This window comes from Lepidochelys kempii, chromosome 17 (assembly GCF_965140265.1).
Source record: "Lepidochelys kempii isolate rLepKem1 chromosome 17, rLepKem1.hap2, whole genome shotgun sequence".
Lineage (NCBI taxonomy): Eukaryota > Metazoa > Chordata > Testudines > Cheloniidae > Lepidochelys > Lepidochelys kempii.
In genome coordinates, this window is record NC_133272.1 from 11,830,835 (window position 1) to 11,856,200 (window position 25,366).

General features: G+C 42.8%; 1 protein-coding gene across 11 annotated transcripts in view; it reads right to left on the reverse strand.

Annotated features, from left to right (window-relative positions):
* The window catches only part of PITPNM3 (PITPNM family member 3), a 357,658-nt gene that overhangs the window by 68,737 nt on the left and 263,555 nt on the right, over positions 1-25,366 (reverse strand). For all 11 annotated transcript variants that reach the window (XR_012155383.1, XM_073315258.1, XM_073315263.1 and 8 more), the window contains 2 exons: positions 11,791-11,980; positions 7,515-7,634 (listed from right to left, as the gene is read on the reverse strand). Coding sequence is in view for 10 of the 11 variants with exons in the window: in XM_073315258.1 (XP_073171359.1) it covers positions 7,515-7,634; positions 11,791-11,980 (310 nt within the window). In the remaining variant the exon portion in view is untranslated. The remainder of the gene's footprint in view (positions 1-7,514; positions 7,635-11,790; positions 11,981-25,366) is intronic.

Consider the following 25,366-nt stretch of genomic DNA (forward strand, 5'->3'; position numbering starts at 1 on the left):
AGCGCCCACTCCCCCCACCCCCCCGCTGCATCCATTGCATAACCGCCTGCCCTCCTCCCCAAGTTCCATATCCTCCTTACCCAGATGCCCAAGAATGCAGGGGGGGTGGGGAGGGGAGGCTCCGGGCACGCAGCCACTCCACTCCAGAGGATGGCCCAAGCAACAGAAGGCTGTCATTCAAACTGTTTTGATTTGTAGTGTGGCTACAATAAGCAATGTGGCCTTGTCATTCCCTCCTCCCAAACCCCACCCCACCCCACCCCACCCGGGCTACCTTGTCAGTTATCTCACTTTTTTTTTTGTAATTAAGAAAGAAAGAATGCATGGTTTCAAAACAATAGTTACTTTATTTCCTTTGCCAACTGTGATCAAAGGGGAGAGAGTGGTTGGCTTACAGGGAATTAAAATCAACAAAGGGGACAGGTTTGCAGCAAGGAGAAACACACACAGCTGTCACACTATAGCCTGGCCAGTCATGAAACTGGTTTTCAAAGCCTCTCTGATGTGCAGCGCACCCAGCTGTGCTCTTCTAATTGCCCTGGTATCTGGCTGCTCAAAATCAGTTGCCAGACGATTTGCCTCAACCTCCCACCCCACCATAAACGTCTCCCCCTTACTCTCACAGATATTATGGAGCAAGCAGCAATAACAATCGGAATATTGGTTGTGCTGAGGTCTAACCTAGTCCACAAACAGCACCAGTGAGCTTTTAAACGTCCAAAGGCACATTCTACCACCATTCTGCACATCTTCAGCCTATAGTTGAACTGCTCCTTACTACTGTCCAGGCTGCCTGTGTATGGCTTCATAAGCCATGGGAGCAAGGGGTAGGCTGGGTCCCCAAGGATAACTATTGGCATTTCAACATCCCCAATGGTAATTTTCTGGTCTGGGAAGTAAGTCCCTTCTTGCAACTGCTTGAACAGCCCAGAGTTCCTAAAGATGCGAGCGTCATGCACCTTTCCTGGCCACCCCACGTTGATGTCAGTGAAACATGCCTTGTGATCCACCAGTGCTTGCAGCCCCATTGAGAAGTACCCCTTGCAGTTTATATACTGGTTGGCAAGGTGGTTCAGTGCCAAGATAGGGATATGTGTTCCGTCTATCGCCCCACCACAGTTAGGGAATCCCATTGCAACAAAACCATCCGGTATGACCTACACATTTCTCAGAATCACTACCCTTGATAGCAGAACGTCAGTGATTGCATTGGCTACTTGGATCACAGCAGTCCCCACAGTAGACTTGCCCATTCCAAATTGATTCCCGACTGACTGGTAGCAGTCAGGCATTGCAAGCTTCCACAGAGCTATCACCACTCGCTTCTCAACTGTCAGGGCAGCTCCCATCTTGGAATTCCTGCGCTTCAGGGTGGGGGAAGCAACTCACAAAATTCAAGTAAAGTGGCCTTACGCATGCAAAAGTTTCGCAGCTACTGTAAATCATCCCAAACCTGCAACACTATGCGGTCCCACCAGTCTGTGCTTGTTTGCCGTGCCAAGAATTGGCGTTCCACTGTATCAACCAGCCCCACTGCTGCCATGACGTCCCAATTGCCAGAGCCCGTGTTTTCAGGAACGTCTGTGTCCGTGTCCTCATCACAATCGTCCTCATGTTGGCGTCTCTTAGCCTGGTTCTCTGCATACTCCAGGATCATAAGTGAGGTGTTCACAACGCTCACAACAGCAGCTGGTGAGCTGAGCGGGCTCCATGCTTGCCGTAGTATGGCGTATGCATGGATAACCCAGGAAAAAAGGTGCAAAACGATTGTCTGCCATTGCTTTCACAGACAGAGGGAGGGAGGGGTGACTGACGACACGTCCCCAAAACCACCCTCAATAATGTTTTTGCCTCATCAGGCATTGGGAGCTTAACCCAGAATTCCAATGGGCAGTGGAAACTGCGGGAACTCTGGGATAGCTACCCACAGTGCACCACTCCATAAGTCGATGCTAGCCACACTATTGAGGATGCACTCCACCGACTTAATGTGAGGACATACACAACTGACTGTATAAAATCGATTTCTAAAAATCGACTTCTGTAAAATTGACCTAATTTCGTAGTGTAGACATATCCTAAGAGACTTGCCACAATGTCTGTGGCAGAACTGGGAATTTGCCTCTAAATTTCTTGAACCACAAAGAGAAAGAAATTTTGAGTTAAGGAGTTCATAGCACTGAAGTCAAAACCTCTCTGACAAGGCAGTGCAGCCAAAATGGACCACAAAGCTGAGGCCATTATATGCCACAAGGAAAATGCTTTTCAGCAAGCATGTGGATAGGCCTATTATTGTTTCAAATCTGTATGTGAATCCATTGCGGGTGAATTATGCCAGATGCACAACCCTGCAGTGAACTCCTGTTTATCCCCAGAACATATACCACATGGTTAGCTTCATTGTAAACTTGCCCACACTCTCAAAAAGAGAGACTTCAACTCTGTCCTGGAGGGACCGCTAAGAGGGCAGCTTTGTCAACGTGTGCATTCAATAACTGGCCCTTCTGCTGAGATAGGCAAGCAAGGGAGCCCGGTAATACCCATTAGAAGGTTGGCTTTCATCATGTGGACAACCTGCCCAATGGGATTTGAACTGGGACCAAATTCAGTTCATGTATGTTACTAAACAGCCATTAGACAGGAAAGGCTTTTTGGTACTACTGACCCAAGCTAGATATTAACTGGTAACCTACAGGTTCTGTTACTCTGGAATGGATCCACTTAAGCCATCCAGTCATTTGCAGTTGTAACTGTGTTCTGTATCATTTGTGCCACAATATCTCCATCCATTTGTCAAGAAGGGCAGAAACATGTAACATCACCAGTATTTAGAGACTCTATGTTGTGCCAAAATGCCTAAACACACTGAGGCTAAGGCAAAGATGACTTGTTACATTTAATCCCATTCTAATACATGGGTTGTTTTCTTTTTAAATTTAAAACAACATAAATTCACACCTCCAAAGATTATCTGAAAAGATTTGCTGGAGTTCAAATCTCATTAGTTTAATTACTTGGGGTCAGATTCATAGCCATTTGTCTCTCCTACACTGCATGGGAACATTGTGTCACATTGATACATTTATTTTAACTGTACTTGGAAACTATTCTGAGAAACAAATTAAACTATTGTTGGGGGGGAGAGGGGAAAAATCACCAAACATTCTCTGTTAAAAGAAAGCTGAGATGATTGCTGAAAAGACTATTTAGTTATTTCAACTTAATTAATAATTAAAACACCACTCTCCAAAGCTCTAGGCGTCCTAACATGCCAGTAATACAATTAAATCTCAGCAGCATTAAAATAATCAATTCAACAGAAGCTGAACCAGCCACCTACAAAAACTCCTTTCCACCCCTTTATTGCTACTGTAAGCAAACCCTGAGCCTCCCTTTAAAATCCTGTCAAACAAACGTCTTTCAATAAGATCTTGAATGATATTTTAACAGCATCAGCAAGAGAGAACAAAATTCTCCTCTTCTAAGAGACAGTGTGTTCTAGTGGGGGAGGGTCCTGGCATGGGACTCTGGATAACCGAGCTGTATTCCCAGTTCTGCCATTGGTCTGAATCACTTCCCCGGTCTGAGCTTCAGTTTCCCCAACTGTAAAATGGGAATAATGATACAGACCTCCTTTGTAAAGCACCTTGATATTTACAGATGTACACTGCTGTACAAGAGCTAGGTATTATTACTACTATTAATCCGGTCAAAGCAGAATGTATTTATTTCCCTATACTCCCTTAGAACGTATAGTGAACTCCTTAAACACTTATCTAGTGAGGCTTATACATGATAGGCAATGGGAATACATATTTTTCTTTGTGTATGATGAGAACTCATACTGTAATTCTCCACTGGTTATTCTGGGCATATTGGAACCCAAAATACAGCCGAGAAATTACAGTGGCATATTCCAATGCCTCTGCAGGTGAATTTTGATTGGTATTTCTATTATAATCCCCTACTTACATTGCTGTAACATATTAACATACCCTTCTATAGTACAAGTTTCTAATACTTAAGGCTGTGCGCTACTCAGAGAACATAACGGTCTCTGCAGTACCCTTTCTCTAACTTATTGTTATAAGGCACTTTGGAATAACCGGAGTATGAAGGGAGCTATATAAACCTAATTTTATGCTATTTTCAGGGTTCATAATCAGACCATAAAATTCTTCCCTGGTTACGATTCAGAACAGAGGATTCCCATACCCAATTAATTTCATTTCACAAATACCCTTGGGATTGACAAAACAAACAAATCCCCCCCCAGCAAACTTCTCCTTAAGGTCCATTTCTACTGAAACTCCAGTTAATTGCTAGGCAGGGGCAGCTGAGGGTAGCAGATAGTTATTCAAAGGAAGAATATCTGGAATTCGTATTTCATCTTCTCTACCTAACTGTCTGATTAGACTGTAAGATCCTGGGGCAAAGACTGTGTCCTGTTTTGTGTTTGGAAGGCACCTAACACATTGTGAGGACTGCCACAGTACGAATAATTATGTAAACTTGTTATGATACCTTTTGCAAGCACTGAGAACCCGGGAAACTGACTTCTTCTATTTATCCCAAGAAGAGGTAAAAACACAGGCATTATCATCAAAAAACATTTATAGAAAGGTAACACCCAAAGGTCTTAGTGGGATGGGGAGCTGAGTGCAATACAAACAGACGAGACAACCCCTCTCCTGGAGATCTTATAAAAACAAAAATCATCTCCTCTCCACCAGAATCCACACCTATTTGATCCTTGGCCTCTTCTCTCCACTCTGGGCTAGGCCTCCCAACAAGGGTACCAGTTGGTATGAATGTTAATGGCTGCTTTTATGATGTAGAAGAGTAGGGGTTTTTTTGTTTTTTTTTTAACAATTTTGCATATATTTTACATATATTTTCACGTATTTAATTTCTTTCACAGTTGCTTCGGCCCGCGAAACCCCTTCAAAAATTAATATGGCCCTCATCTCAAAGTTTGGAGACCCCTGATGTAGATTAAGGGCCACTAAACTCATATTCTGCCCAGGCCAGCAAACCAACATCAGTACCAACTTTCGGTCACAAGCAACAGAGATATCATTTACAACTATCTCCTCCTCACATGCCCCAGTCCTGAGAGGCACTAAAGCACCTGGCAACAGCTTCTGAGCATCTTTCGGTACCAAGTGCTAAATTCAACTGAATAAGCTTGAAAGGTTCCTTACAATTGCTTTCAGTTGATCTTACACAAGTCTGCTTTGTAGGTGAAATATAATAAAAATAAATGCTGCACAGATAAACTAGCATCTTTTCCTCTCACATAAGGACATTCTGCTCCTACCAGCACTGCTCAGATTGCCAAAATTCAGACAAATGCCATGTCCCCCTGCCTGTAGGCTGACTGTTTTGCTCAACTGTACTCTGCACTCAGCGAAGTCGCTTTGACCTTCTACTCCAGGAAACAAATTGGTCTCCTAGTTAAGCGCTCTCAATCTGTCTGTGTAAGAGAAGGGAAAAGTTCAAAGCACCCCAAGCCACCCATAAAGACTGGATAGATGTATAGACCAGGCACAAATTCCAATCGATGATGATGATATACCAAGGATGAAACTGCCTTTGACTTCAATAGGGCCAGGATTTCATCCAAGTGTTTTGTTTTGTTTGTTTGTTTAATATTTCCTGCTGTGGGGGGGAAATAGATGAATAGGTGTGGTGAGAGAGGATGAAAAGGAAAGGGGGAATAAAAAGAAAAAAGTGTGGGCAGGGGGAGAGGAAAGTGGGGATCATGACAAGAAGTAAATACAGAGAAGAGAAAAGGGAAATAAAGGAGGAGAGGAGGAGGAAGAAGGGAACACAGTGAAGGGAACGATGAGAGTCAAGCTACATGGCCAAGCCAAAAGGGTGATTGTTATGCTGAAAATATGTCAGTTTTTTAAAAAAGTATCAATAACTTGCACTTCCAAGATCCAATCCTGCAGTAGGATTCATGATGGTCCCTGCGGAATCCCACTGAAGCTCTTGGGCATCCAACTGCAGGATAGGGACCTATGATTTTCAATTCTTAACGGTGTTGAGTGACACGACAATGTTCAGTGCTAGAATGGCTAGCTGCAGAGAAATTTCAGCAATGTAGCTATGGGGTAATTTGTTTTAGGAATATTTCCTTTCCTACAAGTATTAGGAGGCAGTCTTTTTTTCTTAATAAAAATACCATTTAGCTTTTATATTGCACTTTTCATCCATAGATCTCAGAGTGCTGAACAAAAGAAGTCAGAAACGTTATCCACGTTGTAGAGATAGGGAAACTGAGGAGTCAAAAGATGAAGTATCTGGCTCAGAGTCTCATAATAGGCCCATGGCAGAGCCAGGAATAAAACCCCCAGCTCTTGAACCCTACCTAGTCCACTACCTTGTCAACTGGTCACGTCTACGCTGCATTGTAAACCAGGGTCTGTGAGACCTGGGCTTGTGGACTCGGTATTTTCAAGCCTGCACTTGAGTGTCCACACTGCTTTGTAAACCTGGGTTTACAATTGCTGGATCAGGCCTCACAGCCATGCTAGCACGTCCATATTGCACTATGCAGACCTTCCAACTTGAGTCTGGGGCTTGAGCTGTGTCCACATGACAAAACAACATGGCTTGGATCCAAGTCACACTATGACTTGGGCCCTGACCAACCCCACTAGCAGGGTCCTAGCATCCAGGGCCTGAGTGCTTGCTGACCCGAATCAGACTGATTTGCATGTGGACAAAAGGGGGAGCTTGGGCTTAAACCAGAATGACAACCCAGGCTCAGTGTGCAGTGAAGACATACCCACTGCCTCTCAAGGCCTGAGAAACTTTGTTCAGACTACATAAGATTAGTTAAATTTATCTTTGATCTTTTTTTCTGAAATGGTACATCAATAATGCAACGTAAATATTAACATAATAGTAATAAAAAACCTAATTCTGCTTTTTTCTATCACAAACTACTTTCTAAAGCACATTTATGTCTCAAAAATTATCTGAATTTAGAGTTTCTCATTAGAATAGGATTCATTTAGAGACTCCGGAGTGTGCTTAGTGCTCCATTCACAAGACCCTCAGCTGACTGGCATTCCCCAGTGTAACCAAGGCATGCTTTCCATGAGCCATTAAAGCATGTCTTAATGCGACATTAGCCTCTAGCAGCAGCATTAAGAATTCCAGACTCTATGGGGAAAATGAAAAACAGTAGATTCTAGCAATAGACAGGAGCTGACAGATTATTGGGAGAGGGTGCCTTAAAATCACAAATAGGGATACACTGAAAGGCACTCCATGACCTCACCCCATGGATTTGCCAAAAAAGCATTTGTTAACGACTTGCAAGCATCATAAACCCGAAGTTGGAAAGTTTTCCTATACATCAATGACTTTTTACTTGAAAACAACAGCTGAAATATTCAGCACTACTGCAATTTACCAACGCTTTGTATTTGTTCTCGCAGACAGCTGCTTCATAGTGCCAGTTGGCTTCCATACAGGGAATTAACCCATAGGAGTTTTACCTGCATGCTGCCGAGGCTCCCTCTCCTGCTACTGTTCTGACTCTCACCCGCAGGGCCAGCACTGTAGCAGATGGCATCAAACCCCAAAATTCCTCCAACACAGTCACCGATGAGGCACACCTGCCCAGAATAAGAGATTTCATGTGAGTCCTACATAGTGATATTTATCCAGCCAGAGTCACTGACTCAAAAGAGGAGGCAAAGGGGGGTGGCATCACGAAGCCTGATAACAGCTCCCTGATCCTGGGGACTAGTCTGCAGCAGCCAAGGGTTGCAAAGTTTCTGGTGGATCTCATTATAGCCACTTTGCCACTCCTCCTCTCCCCACCAACATGCTCCCTATGCCAAAGGGTGGCACAGGGGCTGCCTCCATCAGCTTTACACCAGAAGGGAATTAGTTTTGTTTGTTTTGTCATGCATCATGAAATCTGTCCATAGGTATTGTAATTCCTATGGCTGGAGCACAGCTGGGGCTGCACAGCCCTCCTCTCCCCAGATGCTGATGCGGTCCAGCGGCTCGACATTGCCCCAAACGGGGGATCGCCTGGTGCGTGGAGCTGGCATGGTCACCTGGAAAGATGCGCTGAGACCCACTGCCCGTGTCACCGAGAAAACAGGAAGGGGACCTTCAAAATTCCCAAGAAATTTAAGAGGTGGGGCTGACGGTTGGTCACCTGAGGGCAGGGCAGTAGAATTCATGACCAGAGGCAAGAACAGGCATTGTGGGACACCTCCTTGAGGCCAATCTCAGCGCTGTAATCGACCAGGGTGTCTACACTGGCACCATGGCACTGTACCCCGGCGCAGAAAGCTCTAGGCCTCTCATCGAGGTGGGTTTTTTACAGCGCTGCTACTGCGCACTTAGTGGCTTGGCAGTGTGTACGCCTCGGGAGTTACACCGCAGAAAGATGCTTTACTGCGCAGAAACTTGCCAGTGTAGACAAGGCCTCAGATTCAAGTCACTGCTCTGAACCAAGCAACACAGGGTTCTCCCACATCTCAGGTGAGTTTTTAATTTAATAATAGTACCCCCTCCAATGCACCCCACAACGAACTGAAAATCCACCTGGCTACACAGAACCTGTAACACTACATGAACGGCACGTTTTGTGAGGGATTAATGGCATCTCATTGCACTTACCATGACAACTCTCATTTTAATAATGATGATTATGAGTGTTAGAGTAGCAGGATGTGATTCCCACCTCAAAGAGACATACCTGCATTACCTCAATGACAGCTAGTGTGCTACAAATAGAATGTCACTACAGTGGCAGGTGGGGCTAGCCACCCTGAGACATGCCTGTAGTCTGAGATGGGCACATAGTCTGGACAGCTAGCCCCTCCTGCTGTAAGAGCAAGGCAGTCCTTTGCCCCGAAGATTTTGTAAAGTAAGTAAACAAGAGAGGAAAGGGTGGGAGAGGAAACTGAGGCACAGACACATGAAGTGACTTGCTCAGGTCAAACAGCAGGTCAGTGGCAGACCTGGGAATAGAACTGAAGGCCGGACTCCCAGTCCACTTTCACTTAATTATACTGTACGTATTTTATAACTAGAGATCTATATATTTAGAGGTGAATTGGATGCTTTTATCCAGTTGCCAAAATGGAGGACCATGAACAATACAGAGAATGACATCACATTTTCGTTCTAATGATATCAGCACTTCTCCTGTGTGGTGGAAACATGCAAAATATACTGAGATTGTTTACACCCTCCCAGGTGAATTTCCAATAGACGTTTTTCAAAAAGAGCCTTTTTTGTAGCTTTGGCCTAAAGAAAAACAAACCTCTTAACATTCAATTTCTACTGGAAGAGCTCTGTTTTATAATTATCTCTGTAATTGGTATAATTTTTCTTTGCATAATCTCACCTTTCATAATGTTCTGTCATAGTAGCCGGGGTTTTTTTTTTTAAAAGCTCCAAGCAAGAACATTTTTACTATGGATATTAAACTGGCTCCAAACCAAATTTTAGCTTAAAAAAACTGATATGCCACAGCATAATCCTATTATTGTTATGAAAAAAAAACCCAATTTGTTTGTGTAATAAAACTCATGCTTTCCTCAGAAGATTACACTGTACTCTCAGATTAAAAATCTTTTCTTCTTTCAGAGCCTTTGAAACCTCACTGTACTTAAAACAACTGTATCTATCTAGACCTTTAAAGGCTCCCCCACACAAGTGTTTATAAGCACTTCACACTCAGTAATAAATGTATCTTCAAATAAGGTAGAGAAGTATTAGTAACCCCATTTAGAGACCAGGTAGCTACAGGAGAATGGTGATCCCAAACCCAATATATTCCATGCAAGTCTTTCAGCTGATTTAATTGGGATTTGTATCGGGCCCAGTGATACTGAGTGATTTGCCCATGGTCACACAAGGGAATGTGTGGCAGAGCCAAAATCTGAACCCAGATCTCCCCAGTCCTCAAGCATAAGATCATGCTTCCTCCCGGTGTTTTACTGACACTGTGACAAGAGAGGGGGATACCAGTTGTCATAAATATAAAGGGAAGGGTAAACCCCTTTGAAATCCCTCCTGGCCAGGGGAAAGCTCCTCTCACCTGTAAAGGGTTAAGAAGCTAAAGGTAACCTCACTGGCACCTGACCAAAATGACCAATGAGGAGACAAGATACTTTCAAAAGCTGGGAGGAGGGAAAGAAACAAAGGGTCTGTGTGTCTGTCTATATGCTGGTTTCTGCCGGGGATAGACCAGGAATGGAGTCTTAGAACTTTTAGTAAGTAATCTAGCTAGGTATGTGTTAGATTATGATTTCTTTAAATGGCTGAGAAAAGAATTGTGCTGAATAGAATAACTATTTCTGTCTGTGTGTCTTTTTTGTAACTTAAGGTTTTGCCTAGAGGGGTTCTCTATGTTTTTGAATCTAATTACCCTGTAAGGTATCTACCATCCTGATTTTACAGGGGGGATTTCTTTATTTCTATTTACTTCTATTTTTATTAAAAGTCTTCTTGTAAGAAAACTGAATGCTTTTTCATTGTTCTCAGATCCAAGGGTTTGGGTCTGTGGTCACCTATGCAAATTGGTGAGGCTTTTTATCCAACATTTCCCAGGAAAGGGGGGGTGCAAGTGTTGGGAGGATTGTTCATTGTTCTTAAGATCCAAGGGTCTGGGTCTGTAGTCACCTAGGCAAATTGGTGAGGCTTTTTACCAAACCTTGTCCAGGAAGTGGGGTGCAAGGTTTTGGGAAGTATTTTGGGGGGAAAGACGCGTCCAAACAGCTCTTCCCCAGTAACCAGTATTAGTTTGGTGGTGGTAGCGGCCAATCCAAGGACAAAGGGTGGAATATTTTGTACCTTGGGGAAGTTTTGACCTAAGCTGGTAAAGATAAGCTTAGGAGGTTTTTCATGCAGGTCCCCACATCTGTACCCTAGAGTTCAGAGTGGGGGAGGAACCTTGACACCAGTACTTAAGTGTTCGATTCCCTATGGCCTAATCAGAGACGTGCTGAGGTCCCTCAACTCCCATCATCTGCAACGGGGTTATACAAACTTGGGAACTGGACTGTCTGGGAGAGAAGGTACAGCTAGAGTGGAGTAAATTTTTCAGCTGAAACTTTTTCCAGTGAGAATTGCAGATTCAACCACACCAAAACATTTCATGAATGTGTGTTGGTTTCGATTAATTGTTCACTTTGGAGTGGTGGTGGAGGGGGGAGGGAACAAGTCAGAAAAAAAAAACCAAAACGTTTTGTTTTGACATTTGCAACATGAAGTGTTTCAAATTTTGTTCAACCCACAACAAAAATTTTCTTCAGCTTTTCAATTTGCTGACAAATTTCCAGATTTTAGTTTTTGGTCTGACCTCAAATATTGATTTTAAACTTTTTAAAATTGCCAATGAACCAAAAATTCCAATATTCTCACACCTTTTGGTCCAGTCTTTCTATTAACTGCATGGAGTTACCAGCTCAGACTGACACTGCTCAGGTTTCAGGAAGCTTCTAGTTCACCCTGGACATGCTCAGAGGGTTAACAGAGAGAGAGTGTGGGTGAGGAACTTTTATTGAACCAACTTCTGTTGGCGAAAGAGAGCTTTTGAGCTTACACAGAGCTCTTCTTCAGGTCTGGGAAAGGTACACAGAGGCTTAACAGACATTTTGCACTCCCATGCTAACACTGCTTCATCTTATTTGCTGTGTCATCCCTATACTAGTAACTTGATACACTCAACACAATGGCTTAAAATAATGGAAACTCAGCCTTGCCCAAAGCATTTTTCTTTGATGTAAGAGGAAACAGTCTTACCTGTCCATTAAAACCAGTCCCATCTGGAGACTTGAGAAATTCATTGTAAACTTGGTTGGCTCTGCTAATCACCATGGCAACTGCATCCTGGTACTGAGGGGAGGAAATGGCCAGCAAGGGCAAGGCAGCCAGTGGGATGTGGTCTTCACTACTGCTGAGGCAGTTCTCATCATAGCTGTAGGGATTCAGGCTGAAGAAGAAGATACTGTCATCAGGAAAATGCAACAAAAGGAAGCGCACAATATTACAGCCCTTCTGTCAGTGTATTAAACTGAAATGATCCTGGGCTAGTCAGGTTTGGTACAAAACACCATCACCTTAAAAAATCATCTCTTTAAAAGCTAGGCTTTCCGGATCTGTGTTATTGACACTGCTTTAGATTGTTAGAGTGGAAGGAGTTTTTATAAATCTGATTTATTCTTCACCATTTATGCTCCTTATTTTTACTAAAGAAGCCAAGACAAATGCAAGAAGGAAACAGATTCAGTTTCTGGTTTTCATACATTAGCACAATACAATGGTTGATAGGATGCAGCTGCTGCACTGGAATATGATAGCCTTCCAAATGAATGGCTCGCATTGAAATTTTTTTAAAAAATACAGAAACATTTCTGTCAATGAGATTTTGTAAAAGTTTGTATAAATTTTGGAGAAAATCTGACTTGACAATATTCCTTCCAAAAGGCAGAACAAGATCAGCCTATTATCTGATCAATTACATAAAAGTATGCCCCAAAACAACATGTAAACATTCATCTATTAGCATTATACAAAAGAATGTGACTGGCTTGAAAACTGATGTTTAGATTTACTAGGATACCAGTTTTATCTGAGGGCTTGTCTACATGGTGAGGTAATGTGCTCTACAGGGGTTTGATTTCTAAAGCACACAAACATACTGTGTATTAATTGGTCTGTGTAGAACCTGCTGGAATGCACTAAAGGTTCCTTAGTACACTTTAACGTAGTACGGTTTTAAACACTCTATGTCTAGTCTAGATTTTAGCTCTGCACGTTTCCCCATACCAACCTGTCAGTCATGCTTTGGATGATCTTTAAAAGTGAAGGGGAAAAACAATTTCCAGAGAGCAGAAATTGCAAGCCATATCACCTCATGCCAGGTTCTCAGAATATATTTATGTACCTTTTGAGACTAAGATAAGGTCAGAAGTACTTTGAAAATTAGGCTGGATTTCAGCCAAGACTGCAGAGGTAGAAAACAAAGACTTCATAAATAATAGTAGTTGGAGTGCAAAATACTCCAAAGACCTCAGAGCACTTTCATTAAACCTCACAACAAGGCAGGTAAGCATCACCATTTCACACATGGGGAAACAAGCACAGAGACGTGTAGGGTCAGATTTTGAAGTGAATGAGTTTAGACATTAAAAACAAACAGTATTTGCAATCTAGATGGTCAATCTCTGAAGTTTGCTATGATTAATGAACAAACAACTAAGAGGAAGGGAACAAAAGAAGCCCCGCACCTGAGAAACAGAAGGCTACAGTGGTTGGGTAATCTACATCTGGTAATCAGAGAGAAAAAAGCAACCAGATCTCAGAGTAGAAAGATATGGAGAAGATATTTCTTAAAGTTACCTGCAGTCTTTTCCAATAACCAAAGAAAGTATAAAACACTAACTGGCCAAGATTACTGGGGTTCCTTCAGGATAATAATTTTTGGACTGCTGAGTATGTCTAAATCAGGGAAAGATAGCAAAACCAAAAACCAAAAAACCAAAAACATCAAACAACCCTAGCGATTTCCTGTATAAACTTTAAGTGACACCATTAATAATGCAGTGTTGTTGTAGCCATGTCACAGTCAGGGTATAAGAGAGACAAGGTGGATGAGGTAATATCTTTTATTGCACCAACTTCTGTTGGGGAGCGAGACAAGTTTCAAGCTTACACAGAGTTCTTCAGGTCTGGGAAAGGTACTCTGAGTGTCCCAGCTAAATACAAGGTGGAACAGATTGTTTAGCGTAAGTTATTAACACGTATTTCAAGGGACCATTCAAGGTGAAGTGGCCAACTAGCAACCCCAACCCCCCCCCCCCCGCAACCGATGCGTTCCATCCTCTCCGTCGCCCGCACTTTCCCCCACTATGACCAGAGGGGTGTTAATGGACAACTTCACCTTAAATGACCCCTTGAAATGAAATGAGGCTGAAATTTTCAAAGCAGCCTAAGGGCTTTAGACATGCATCTTCTATTAATTGTAAGTGGCAGATGTGTGTGTAAATCTCCTAGACTATTTTGGAAACTTCAACCATTCAATCCTACAAAAAACTCTTTCGCTCTCTAGTAGTTCTCTCTCAGGTTGGGTTGACCTATGTAATTCTTTATAAGATACACTTATAATACCATCACACTTCTGCAGCAGTACATACCCTTACACCTGCAGATCTCAAAGTGCTTACCCCCATTAATCATGCGTTGCATATTCAATTTTAGCCCATTTTAGCCACTTGAACGCAGAATCGTATTCACCCTGGTGGCCGGAGGGGGTCAGGGGGGGAGGCCTGCACATCGCATAAATGCCACAGCTTAGACAGCTGGAGAGAGCTGCCAGCAACACAGAAACATGACCTTATGGGCTAACAATGCATGGAAATGCTGCAGAGGATCCTGTAGGCTGAACAAATGAATGCTGGAGTGGGTCAGTTGTACAGGAACAGGAGCATAGGAATTGCCAAACTGGATCAGACTCAAGGTCCCTCTAGTCCAATATCCTTTCTCTGACCGTTGCCAGGACTAGATTCTTTGGGAGAAAGTATAAGAACCCTACAGCAGGCAGATGTGGGATGATTTGCTGCAGTTGGTCTCCACCTAATCTCTCATAGTAAGAGATTAGTTTAAACCCTGAAGCATGAGCTTCACTATCCCTTCAAAGCTTCTGTTAGCATAATCTATTTTAATTCTGCATTTTCTTGTGATTCATATAAATGTCCAAACCCTTTTTTGACTCTTCCTAAATTCTTAACCTCAATGACCTCCTACAGCAATGAGTTCAACAGCCCAATTACCCATTGTGTGAAAAAATATTTCGCTTTATCACTTTGTACCTTGGCCTCTGTTTGAGATTTGTGGGGCTGGATCTACCGCACTGCACAAAGCCCAAAGAGTAAGGTTTTGTGGGGGAGGAGGGGAGTGAAGGTGAAGTAAATTTCACTCAGATATGGTAAATGACTTGCCTCCAAACTCAAATAGTGAGGCAGTCGCTGAGTCAGTCATAGAACCCAGAAGTCCTGGGTTGAAATCCTTTGCTCAGCCTTAAGCCAACACAAACTTTTCAGATGAAATGGGGGGTAGCCAACATCGGGTTTTATTTAGCTGTTATTATTTATTTTTTATTGCATCAGTGCCTAGGAGCCACAGCAATCGTCCGGGACCTCATTGTGCTAGGCACCGTACAGATAACAAAGAGACTGTTCCTGCTTCAAAGAGTTTACAGCTGAAGTGATTAGTAGGTTGTATGTTCTGTTTCTGAAATGCAAATACATCACAGGTACATAATACTGTATTTTCTTTATGTTTCTCTCCCCATACCTTTCTTCTGTTACTCATCCTGGGGGGCAAAAACCCCCAACACCACACACAAAAATGAACTAGCCAGACACATGCATATCACCATCTGTCCACTTGGCTGTATGTAGCACCCCTTTTCTTTGTCTGTCCCTTCTCTTTTTTAGAATATATTCTCCTCAGGGCAGGGACTCCCTGTAACTATGTGCTTGCCCTGGACTTAGTACAATGGGTTCCAGATTCTGACAGGAACCTCTGTGCTATAACAATATTAAACAGTGTGCCATTTGAGATGGGATTAGATCTATGGAACTATTATCACCACCACAGACGATACCAATTTAAAAAAAACAAAACTACTTACAGCTCTGAAATGCTGTGGTTGGTCTGTATTTTCCTTTAAGCCTCATGCAAATTTCCATGTTTAGCCTGTGCTAAAGCACTCAAGTGACAGATATTTTACATCTTAAGAAGTTCAAAATTTTTAAAGACCCGGAGCTCAGCTGCTCTGTCAGGTAGCATCAATTTACCAATTAACATAACTTCACTCTGCCAGCGGATCAGACCATCCAAATGCAAAGCAGACAGACTGCTGAATACCAGTGCCAAAATAAAATAAAATAAAAACAAACTTTAAAAATATAAAATAAAAAGGCCTCCCTAGCTATATAACTCCCACTTAAAAAACAAAAATAATCATTTAGAATGGGAATTTTCAAAAGAGAAAAAAGATCACATCTACATAATAAAAGCAAGATACAAAAGGAAATCCAGAAGAGAAATACACAGAAGCAGAGGGCAAAAAAAATTAATAGCCAGCAACATTTCTCATGAGTGAGCAAAGAAATCAGGATCAAGCTGCAGTTCAGCAATTAATTCCTGCTAAATTAATTACAAATAATTACTTGGTTGGGAAAGAACAGTTTATTTTTCTTTTATTGCAAAGGTCACGGAAGGGGAGATTTTTGTTGTTATCATAAACACAATGAAAACGAAAAAGCAGCACTTGAAAAGGACACCCTGGAAAAGAGGAAGCTCTTTATCACAAGAGATAGGCAGGATGTCAGAGACAAACACAAAGCCTTGTTAGCTTGGTGCCTTGACAGACCACTGCAGGAGCCCTAACATGCACCAGTTTGGAAGTGCTGCATTCACAAAGTGGTGGGGTGAGGAGGAGAGGAAATCACCAGGGGGCAGGTGAATCCATTAATTGTAATAATGTTGCAGATGCAGACAGTATCCCCTTCATTGCCGGCGCTGTATCCAAAACAGATCCAGGACCCTGGAGAGCTAGGTGTTTGTATCATTTGTGCCCAGTCAACAGATGCCACCATGTCACAGAGCCAGGTGCTTGCAGGGGTAACAGATTGTATAATGGGGGCTGAGAGAGAGAGAATATTCAACATCCAACGCAGGGGATTAGCAAAATAGTTTTCAAACACTAGCTGATGCAGATCACAACCCCATGCTGGTCCCTTCTGACTGACTTCTTTGGGGCAGGGTGCTTGAGGCTTAACACTTGGGAAAGGAAAAGGCAGAGGGACCAATTTATGCGCCAATGCTTGTGCTAACCTGCCTGCTAGAGCTTCCCTCAAGTTATTGTTGCATGTGGGAAAATTAGAAGTTTAGGGTCTGATTTGCTTGTAGAAGTGGCCTGCAGCTCCCACTGGCTTCATTAGGGAGTTGAGGTTGGTTTCAAAATCCAAGCCGTGTGTGTGTCGAGTTCCCTTTCTAGCGGGAAGGAGGGTGAGGGACCGATCGCGAGCCATGAATACTAGAGCTTTACGTGTGCTGGATAGTGTAATTTTAAAATTAGTTTTAAAATGGATTATGAACCCAAGAACTCATGTTAACTTCCAAGTTACGCATGTTGGGGCCCAATCCTGTGTGGTGCTGCTGTCAGTGCAGGCTGTGGGTGCTCCCTACCTCAGCGGTAAAACAGGTCTAGAAAGAGGATCCCCTCTTCCTTTAAGAATCAGTTGTGCAAAGCGCTGACCGCCCTGACTCTGATCCAGCAAAGCACATGGACAGCGAAATGGGACAACTTACATTCTGAAAGTGCATTGCTGGATCAGGGCCAGAGAGTGCTTAGCACCTTCCAGGATTGAGCCCTGACACTAGAGGAAACTAACAGCGTTTCTCTTTGAGAGAGGGAAGCTGCATAAGTAAAACAGTAAAAAAAAAAAAAAAAAAAAAAGAGGAAAGACCAGTAAGGTCTTGTCTGCGCTACAAAATTAAGTCAACCTCAGGTAGATCGCTGTACAGCCACCACAGTGATTATTGCAGTTTTTCATGTCCACATTACCCTCCTTCTGTCAGTGGGGTGTCTTCTCACCAGAAGCGCTTCTGTGAGTGGTGTGTCTCCTCATCAGACTTGTGTCCCCCCTCCCACCCCAAGCTGTCAGCCCTACATGGAGCTGACAGCCAACAGACAATGTAAGTAACAGACACTGCGTTGCCCTAACTACGTCGACCTAAGTGCTACACCTCTCACAGAGCTGGAGTTATTAGGTTGATGAAGTGGGCAAATTACTTTGGTGGGAGCAACTTTGTAGTGTAGATGCTTACAGAGTTAGGTCGATGTAAGATGCCTTACATCAACCAAACTCTGTAATATAGACCAGGCCTAAAGAGAGGAGAATCAGGCCATTAGATTACAGTTCCAATAGAGGACCCAGATCCTCAGCTGGTGTAAAATGATGCAGCTACACTGATCTGACCCAAGTTCAGCCAAGTACCTGAAAGTAAAGCTATGTTCTTCCTAATGCAGACACTTCACAGTGGCTTCCCCAGCAACATTAGCACTCCATAGAGGAGTGCAGGAAACATTTGTTTTTAAATCAGTAAACTAAATGGATGTGATGCATAAGAAACTTAGGAAGCAAAGAGCAGTAAGAGGATAGCATTTTTAACAGTCTTTTTTTTTTTTTTTTTTTACTGTAACCCCATTCTAAACTCCCAACCGGTCAACCTCCAGGCAACACACAAATGAATTTGTCCATAGATGTTTGGGGGCTTTCTTAGGTAAAATTAGGAAGTAAGAGGATTGTAAACTTCCACCAAGAGTGCTGAAAATATGCAATTCAGTACCACTGCCTACAACCACATAACTAGGGAAACTCACAAGCCTGTTGGAAACTGGTGCCATTAAACGCAATGGAACTATTTTTTGTGTGTCAGTCATAGGACCAAATCTCAGCTGATGTAAATGAGCTATGTCCATTTACACCAGCTGAAGGTCTAGCCTTCAGTATATGAAATAAAGCATCAGCTTTTCATCCTGAGAGAGAGAGAGATTGGTCTCAGAGGACCTTTAGATTGATGGTTAGAAAAGAAATAGTACCTTTTGTCATTTGGTATTTTCTAGAGAAAAGGGGGGAAATGAGAAAATACATCCTAGATACTCTGAAAATTAAATTCATTACTTAACATCTATGGCTCCTTCAGAATGTCAGATGTGGTCCATTAGACACATTGTCATTTCACTAAGTGCTATGGTATGCTTCCCCTCCCCACTTTTGCTTTTCTCAAGAACTTTATATACACACAAAGCAAGAAAAAATACCTCCTCCCACCCCACTCTCCTGCTGCTAATCCTGTTTAAAACCTGGATTTGTGCTGGAAATGGCCCAACTTGATTATCATACACATTGTAAGGAGATTATCATACACATGGTAAGGAGCTATTACCAGCAGGAGAGTGAGTTTGTGTGTGTATGGGGGTGGGGGGGATGTGAGAAAACCTGGATTTGTGCAGGAAATAGCCCAACTTGATTGTCATGCACATTGTGTAAAGAGTTGTCACTTTGGATGGGCTATCACCAGCAGGAGAGTGAATTTGTGTGGGGGGGTGGAGGGGGAGAAAACCTGGATTTGTGCTGGAAATGGCCCACCTGATGATCACTTTAGATAAGCTATTACCAGCAGGACAGTGGGGTGGGAATAGGTATTGTTTCATATTCTCTGTGTATATATAAAGCCTGCTGCAGTTTCCACGATATGCATCTGATGAAGTGAGCTGTAGCTCACGAAAGCTTATGCTCTAATAAATTGGTTAGTCTCTAAGGTGCCACAAGTACTCCTTTTCTTTTTGCGAATACAGACTAACACGGCTGTTACTCTGAAACCTGTCATTGTAAGGAGAGTGATCACTTTAGATAAGCTATTACCAGCAGGAGAGTGGGGTGGGAGGAGGTATTTTTTCTTGCTTTGTGTGTATATAAAAAGATATTCTACACTTTCCACAGTATGCATCCAATGAAGCGAGCTGTAGCTCACGAAAGCTTATGCTCAAATAAATTGGTTAGTCTCTAAGGTGCCACAAGTACTCCTTTTCTTTTTGCGAATACAGACTAACACGGTTGTTACTCTGAAACCTCTCAAGAACTTTGTTTCTCAAGAACTGTGGGCCCCTTTTACCAAGGTTAATTTGGACAGCATCCCATCCATTTCAGTAATTATTTTCATAAGTAAACCTCAAAGCAGTTCATACTTGTCAGGCATTACATTTTAATGGAGTACTTCATCTTGAACTGGCTTGTCACTTAAATCAATGCTGCTAAGGACTCTGGGTTAAACATCGAAAATCTAGGAGGCTTTTCTGCACATCACTCACTAGATGAGTAGTATCAGACACTGAACCTAATAGCATTTTAAAAATTTCCCATAGACAATGTCCTGCAGTCCTTAGCTATGTGAATAAACCAATGCGACCAATTCCATAAGGGCTGGATTCTGCAACACTGGAGACAATGGAGGTTTTGCCACAGGCCTCATCAGGAGGTTTTTATTTGCTTAAAAATAAGAAGTTTTATTAATTTTAGTACACAATTTTCAGAGCTGATGCATGCTTAGCATTTGTTTGTGCCTTATAACCCCTTGAAGATTGCAGCCTCTTCTGAGATTTGCAAGACCATCCTTATCAGGGCAACATTGCAGCCCAGGAGTTAGGATTGCATTGATACCAATAGGCCATAAAAATCACAATCCAACTATGTCATGAACTGCAATGTCCCATCAGCAGGCCAGGTCTCCGAGTGAGAAAGTTTTTGATGTCAGGTGATGATGGTGGGTATCAAAGTGTGCCTGCGGAGGGTTAATCTCCTTTTCCTTATGCCATAGAACAGAGAGTAGTATCTTATTCCACCCACAGCTCTACTGAAATCAGAACTGGACCCTGGGTAATTGGCAAGGACATATCCCTGTACAGTTGTCTTATAGCCTCTGCTATGCAATTAGATTGTACAGTAGAATCCTGGATTATTTGGCATCATTCGAGCTGGTCTGTACTTTGTACCTGTGAAATATGTCAGCATTAGTATCGGCTAGTCGTTCAATTCCCCCTCCCACAAACAATCTATTATAGTTTTATAAAGGAAGAAACACAGGATGTTCTCCCCTTCAGTTCTGCAGGCATCTTACTTCAAACACTGTGTGATACAAAAAGAACATGAAGGCCATTGGTGGAAATAGTAGCGCAAAAAGCATAATGATGGAAGGATAAAACATTAGAGCCAAATGAGAAGCAGAGACTCTTTCACCTCAGTCAGAAAAGGCTTTTCTCCTATTCATTCTCTAAACGCCGCAAGATATAGGGAAAGGGCAGGCTTCAAAGTTGGTAGCAATATCCCATCAGTAATTTTGTTCAGTTTCCAGATCCCTGCAGAGCCTCATTCTGCTTTGATATACAAAAAATTAAACCTCTTTATAAAATAGTGGCATCAGCCAACTATGGTTTCAGACAAAAACAATGCAGAGCTCCACATAGACTGCAAACTATCATTTGAGTTTAGAACATAACAACATAAGAATGGCCATACTGGGTCAGACCAAAGGACCATCCAGCCCAGTATCCTGTCTACCAACAGTGGCCAATGCCAGGTGCCCCAGAAGGAGTGAATCTAACAGGTAATGATCAAGTGATCTCTCTCCTGCCATCCATCTCCACCCTCTGACAAACAGAGGCTAGGGACACCATTCCTTACCCATCCTGGCTAATAGTCATTAATGTACTTAGCCTCCATGAATTTATCCAGTTCTCTTTTAAAGTTTCTAGGCTAAATGGGATGTTTAGGCTGTAGGAAGGGTGGAGAGGCAGGATGATCCAGTGGTTAGGACTAGGAGACCAGGGTTCAATCCCTGTTCTGCCACAGGCTTCCTGTCTGACCTTGGGAAACTCACTTAACCTTTCTATGCCTCAGCTCCCCCATCTGTAAAACTGGGATGATAGCTCTTTTCTGCTTCACAGAGATGTTGCAAAGATCAAGCGCTCAGATATTACTGTGATGAGGGCCACATAAGTACCAGACAAAGGAAGAGAACTTCAATCCTTTTGAAATTCATTACACGGTGAGTCTTTATAAACAGGTTCAAATAACTCTAATTTGCAATTTAGAAATACCCGCACGGAGACAATGCCTATGGCCACAGGGGGAGAGATTTCTATTTCTACTATAAAACACACCTGGAAAACCATTCGAGACTGAGTGTGTCAATGTACGTTCAAACAACGTTGTCACTACTTGGGGTTTTTGCTCGATAGACATCTGTGCATTTGAAAGCAGAACAGATTTTACAGACAAACTAATAAAGTGGCTGAATCTTAACAGCCAATTACAAGTAATAAATGCCACCCCCCTGGAGCCCACTCACAGTCTCATCAACCTACCCTCTTCTCAAAAGCCTGGGAGAACAGACAGGCCTTTGCAAAACAACTGGATTTGGACTCTGATAGACCAAGGAAGGAAACCAACTCTAAAGTCAATGTCTCTTCCCATAAAATAACCTGGCCACTAACCCACCTATGCTTAAACCAGGACACAGTGCACTCGAATGCCAACACTGGTCATCATTGCCACTGTATTACAAAGTGGAGATGATCCTAATGCAAGCAGGCCTCAAATTGCGTCAGAATACTGGTCCCAGTTCAGCAAAGCACGTCAGCACATGCTTAACTTTACACACATGCTTAAATTCCATTGATTTCAATGAGACTTAAGAACATGCTCAAGATGCTTTACTGAATAGGGCTGGACTTAAGAACATGCTTAAGTGCTCTGCAGAATCAAGGTCTTAGAATTCAAAACCAGCTTCCTGAACAGCAACCAGAAATCACTTCATACTAAGCTCCAATCACTGCAGTACAATAATTGCGCAACTGTCTTCTAAAATTAACAACCATTATTTACTTGTAATAAATATTTTCCAGTTTACACAACAGCCTGTCTACTTGAAATTCTAGTCTGAGATTGGGACCCTTGTACTGATGTGTGTATAAATGTACATTCCTGAAATTAATCTATCAAAAACATGATGGCTGATCTACATTCTGACAGTCTTCCTGAGAATGAGAGAGATTAGCCACAAGTAGCATAGCTAGGGTAAGTGTGTGTTATCCTTGTCTCTCCTCAGCAGTGAAGGTTGGAGGTGAATGTCACAGGAGATCAGTCATGCATTACAAATACACGAAGGTAACAAATACATGTGTATATATATGCAGCCACTTTCTGATTTATGACAAGTGTGGGGAACTTTAAGAGAGTCATGTAAACGGAAGCAGACTATTCTAAACAACCTTGAGCATTTAACAGCTTGTGAAACTTTGCAATGTAAATTCCCAGTTCCCTGCCCTTGTATCAGCAGCCACACTGACTTCCAGTGGTCTAACTGAGCAAGCAAGGGACTGCAGGATGAGAACTGTGTGTGTGTGTTAAAAATGAATACCAAAGTATAATTCCTTCAAGTGCATATACACAGCATATGTGCATACAAGACAAGACCTCTTCTGATTCCATTGACAATATGGTAGGACAATTCTTCTGCTTACCTGACCACTAATTATTCCTCCACATTCAGAAAATGCAAGATAACAGTATTTAAAATCAGATTTAACGCTGCTGGTAGAGCAGTCATCTGGCACCTCATGGCTGGAATACTGTGGTAATCAAAACACACCTCCTTCCCCTACAATTTACTAAATAAGATGTTTATCCACAAGTTATGCTGCTTAATTGCATCCTGGAGTTCTAAGCCCTGAATGTTCCAGGTGCAAAGCCTCACAAATTCAAAAAAAAATCTGTCTGACAGTCCCAAATGTGCACATGACAGGCTACTCCACGCTACAAAGCATCAAGGCAGTGCTGGTATCACGCCAGATGCAGAAATTAGCTGCAGGAAGTCATTCAAACTTCTAGTTCAGCTCCTTTTGATATGGCTAAACACTTCTGGTGCCGTCTGCTTTGGTTAAGGGAAGGCAAAACAGGAAACTGCAGGAGCTTAGCTTATTTGCATCTTACTTCCACTGCCAATTTACTGGTCTTCCCTGCAGCCACTAGCATGGCTTTTCCTTTACCCTTCCAGATGGCTGAGCATGGATCAGACATCAGGGCACAGCTAGAGAGAAAGAGGAATGGGCCGTGGTATCCCATGCTTAGTGCACATGCTGCTGGATTGCATGTGTGACTAACCAGACAAAATGAGCAAGCAGCGGGCAAAATAAGCAAGCAACTCCTTTGATCAATTGTCGATTCCTCCCCAACTTCCACCAGCAATCCGCTTCCCCAGCACAGCACCACGTTGTTCACACACACTCTTGCCTGCCAACTCCATAACACACCTCTCCCCCACACACATAGCCAGCCACCACTCCCACCTGCAAAGCCCTAACCTCCTTTCCCATAGCCATCATACAGCTAGAGTCCAGATCACCTCCCAGAAATGTCATGTCTCCCCTCCCTCTGCTTCAACCTCATCTTACCAGATGATGGGCCTGGAGACAGGCACTTTATAGCAGAAGGCTCAGTCTGCTCACTCGCTCAACACAGAGGGAGAAGCATGCAAAGACCTCATCTCATCTAGGGTTTTCTGCTCTGGTGATAAGTCCATGCATGCGGTCAGGCTTACCCCATTCATGAACAATGTGACTATTCCAAACTCAACCTATGTACCACCCACATCAGCATGTATTCTCTCAACATGAATTTGTAATGTTTTGTTGGTGGCAGTGTGGTCCAGTGGGAAGAGCACTGAACTGGGAGTCAGGAGACCTGGGTTTTACTCCCACCTCTGCCAGTGACCTACTATGTGACTCCAGACAAGTTTCCCCAGTTGTATGTGCCTCAGTTTCCCCATCAACAAAATAAGGATTACAATACCTTCCTGCTTTTGTAAAATACTTCGATATTGATAGATGAAAGAGTTCTCTCCATAAGAGCAAAGTGTTGATTATTCGATATCCAAGCACTTTACAAACAACTGCCAATCCTTACAACCATCCTGTGGGTTTTTCTAGTCTACGAAAAGGCTAGTTAACCCTGACCTTCTCCCTACTGTAGGCACAGGTTAATGTCATTTACCTAGATAGACTTAGCAGTCCCACCTGGAGGGCTAAATTGAGGTAAAAGGTGTTAAACCTTTATCTAATCTAGGGGAAAGATCCAGATTAGGTCAGGTTAGGTAAAATGTTAGTAAACCTGACCTCAGCTACTTTTCCTAGTCTAGATTAACCTGGAGAGGGATGGATTATCTCCATTTGACAAGTGGGGAAACTCAGGCAAAGAAAACCTACCAAGACCACATAGGGATTCAGCATAATGGCTGAGATTAGACTGCAGGTCAAATACCTTTGTTTAAATCACTAATTTGTTCCCATTCTCCTCTTTTGTTATTTTTAAGGGCCTAGCTAGCCCCGTTATATAGTGCCTCAGAATCAGAAGGTGACGTACCTCTTTGGAAAGGACATTGGGATGATCAACTGGATGCAAATCAAGGGAATGCTTCTAAATGATGTGGCAATAGGAAGTCACAACCATTCCATGAAAACAGATTATGAGGAGGCACCATATTCCAGCGAACAGAACACTGGACTCCAGAGACCTGGATTCGAATGCCTGACTCCTGACAGAGTGACCTTGGGCAAGTCACTTCACCTCTCTGTGCCTTCATTTCCCCATCTGTAAAATGGAGAATATGATCTCCATGTAAGGAGCTACAGGATCTATAGATCAAAAACACTATGTAAGAGCTTGGCGGTATTATTATTGTCATCAGA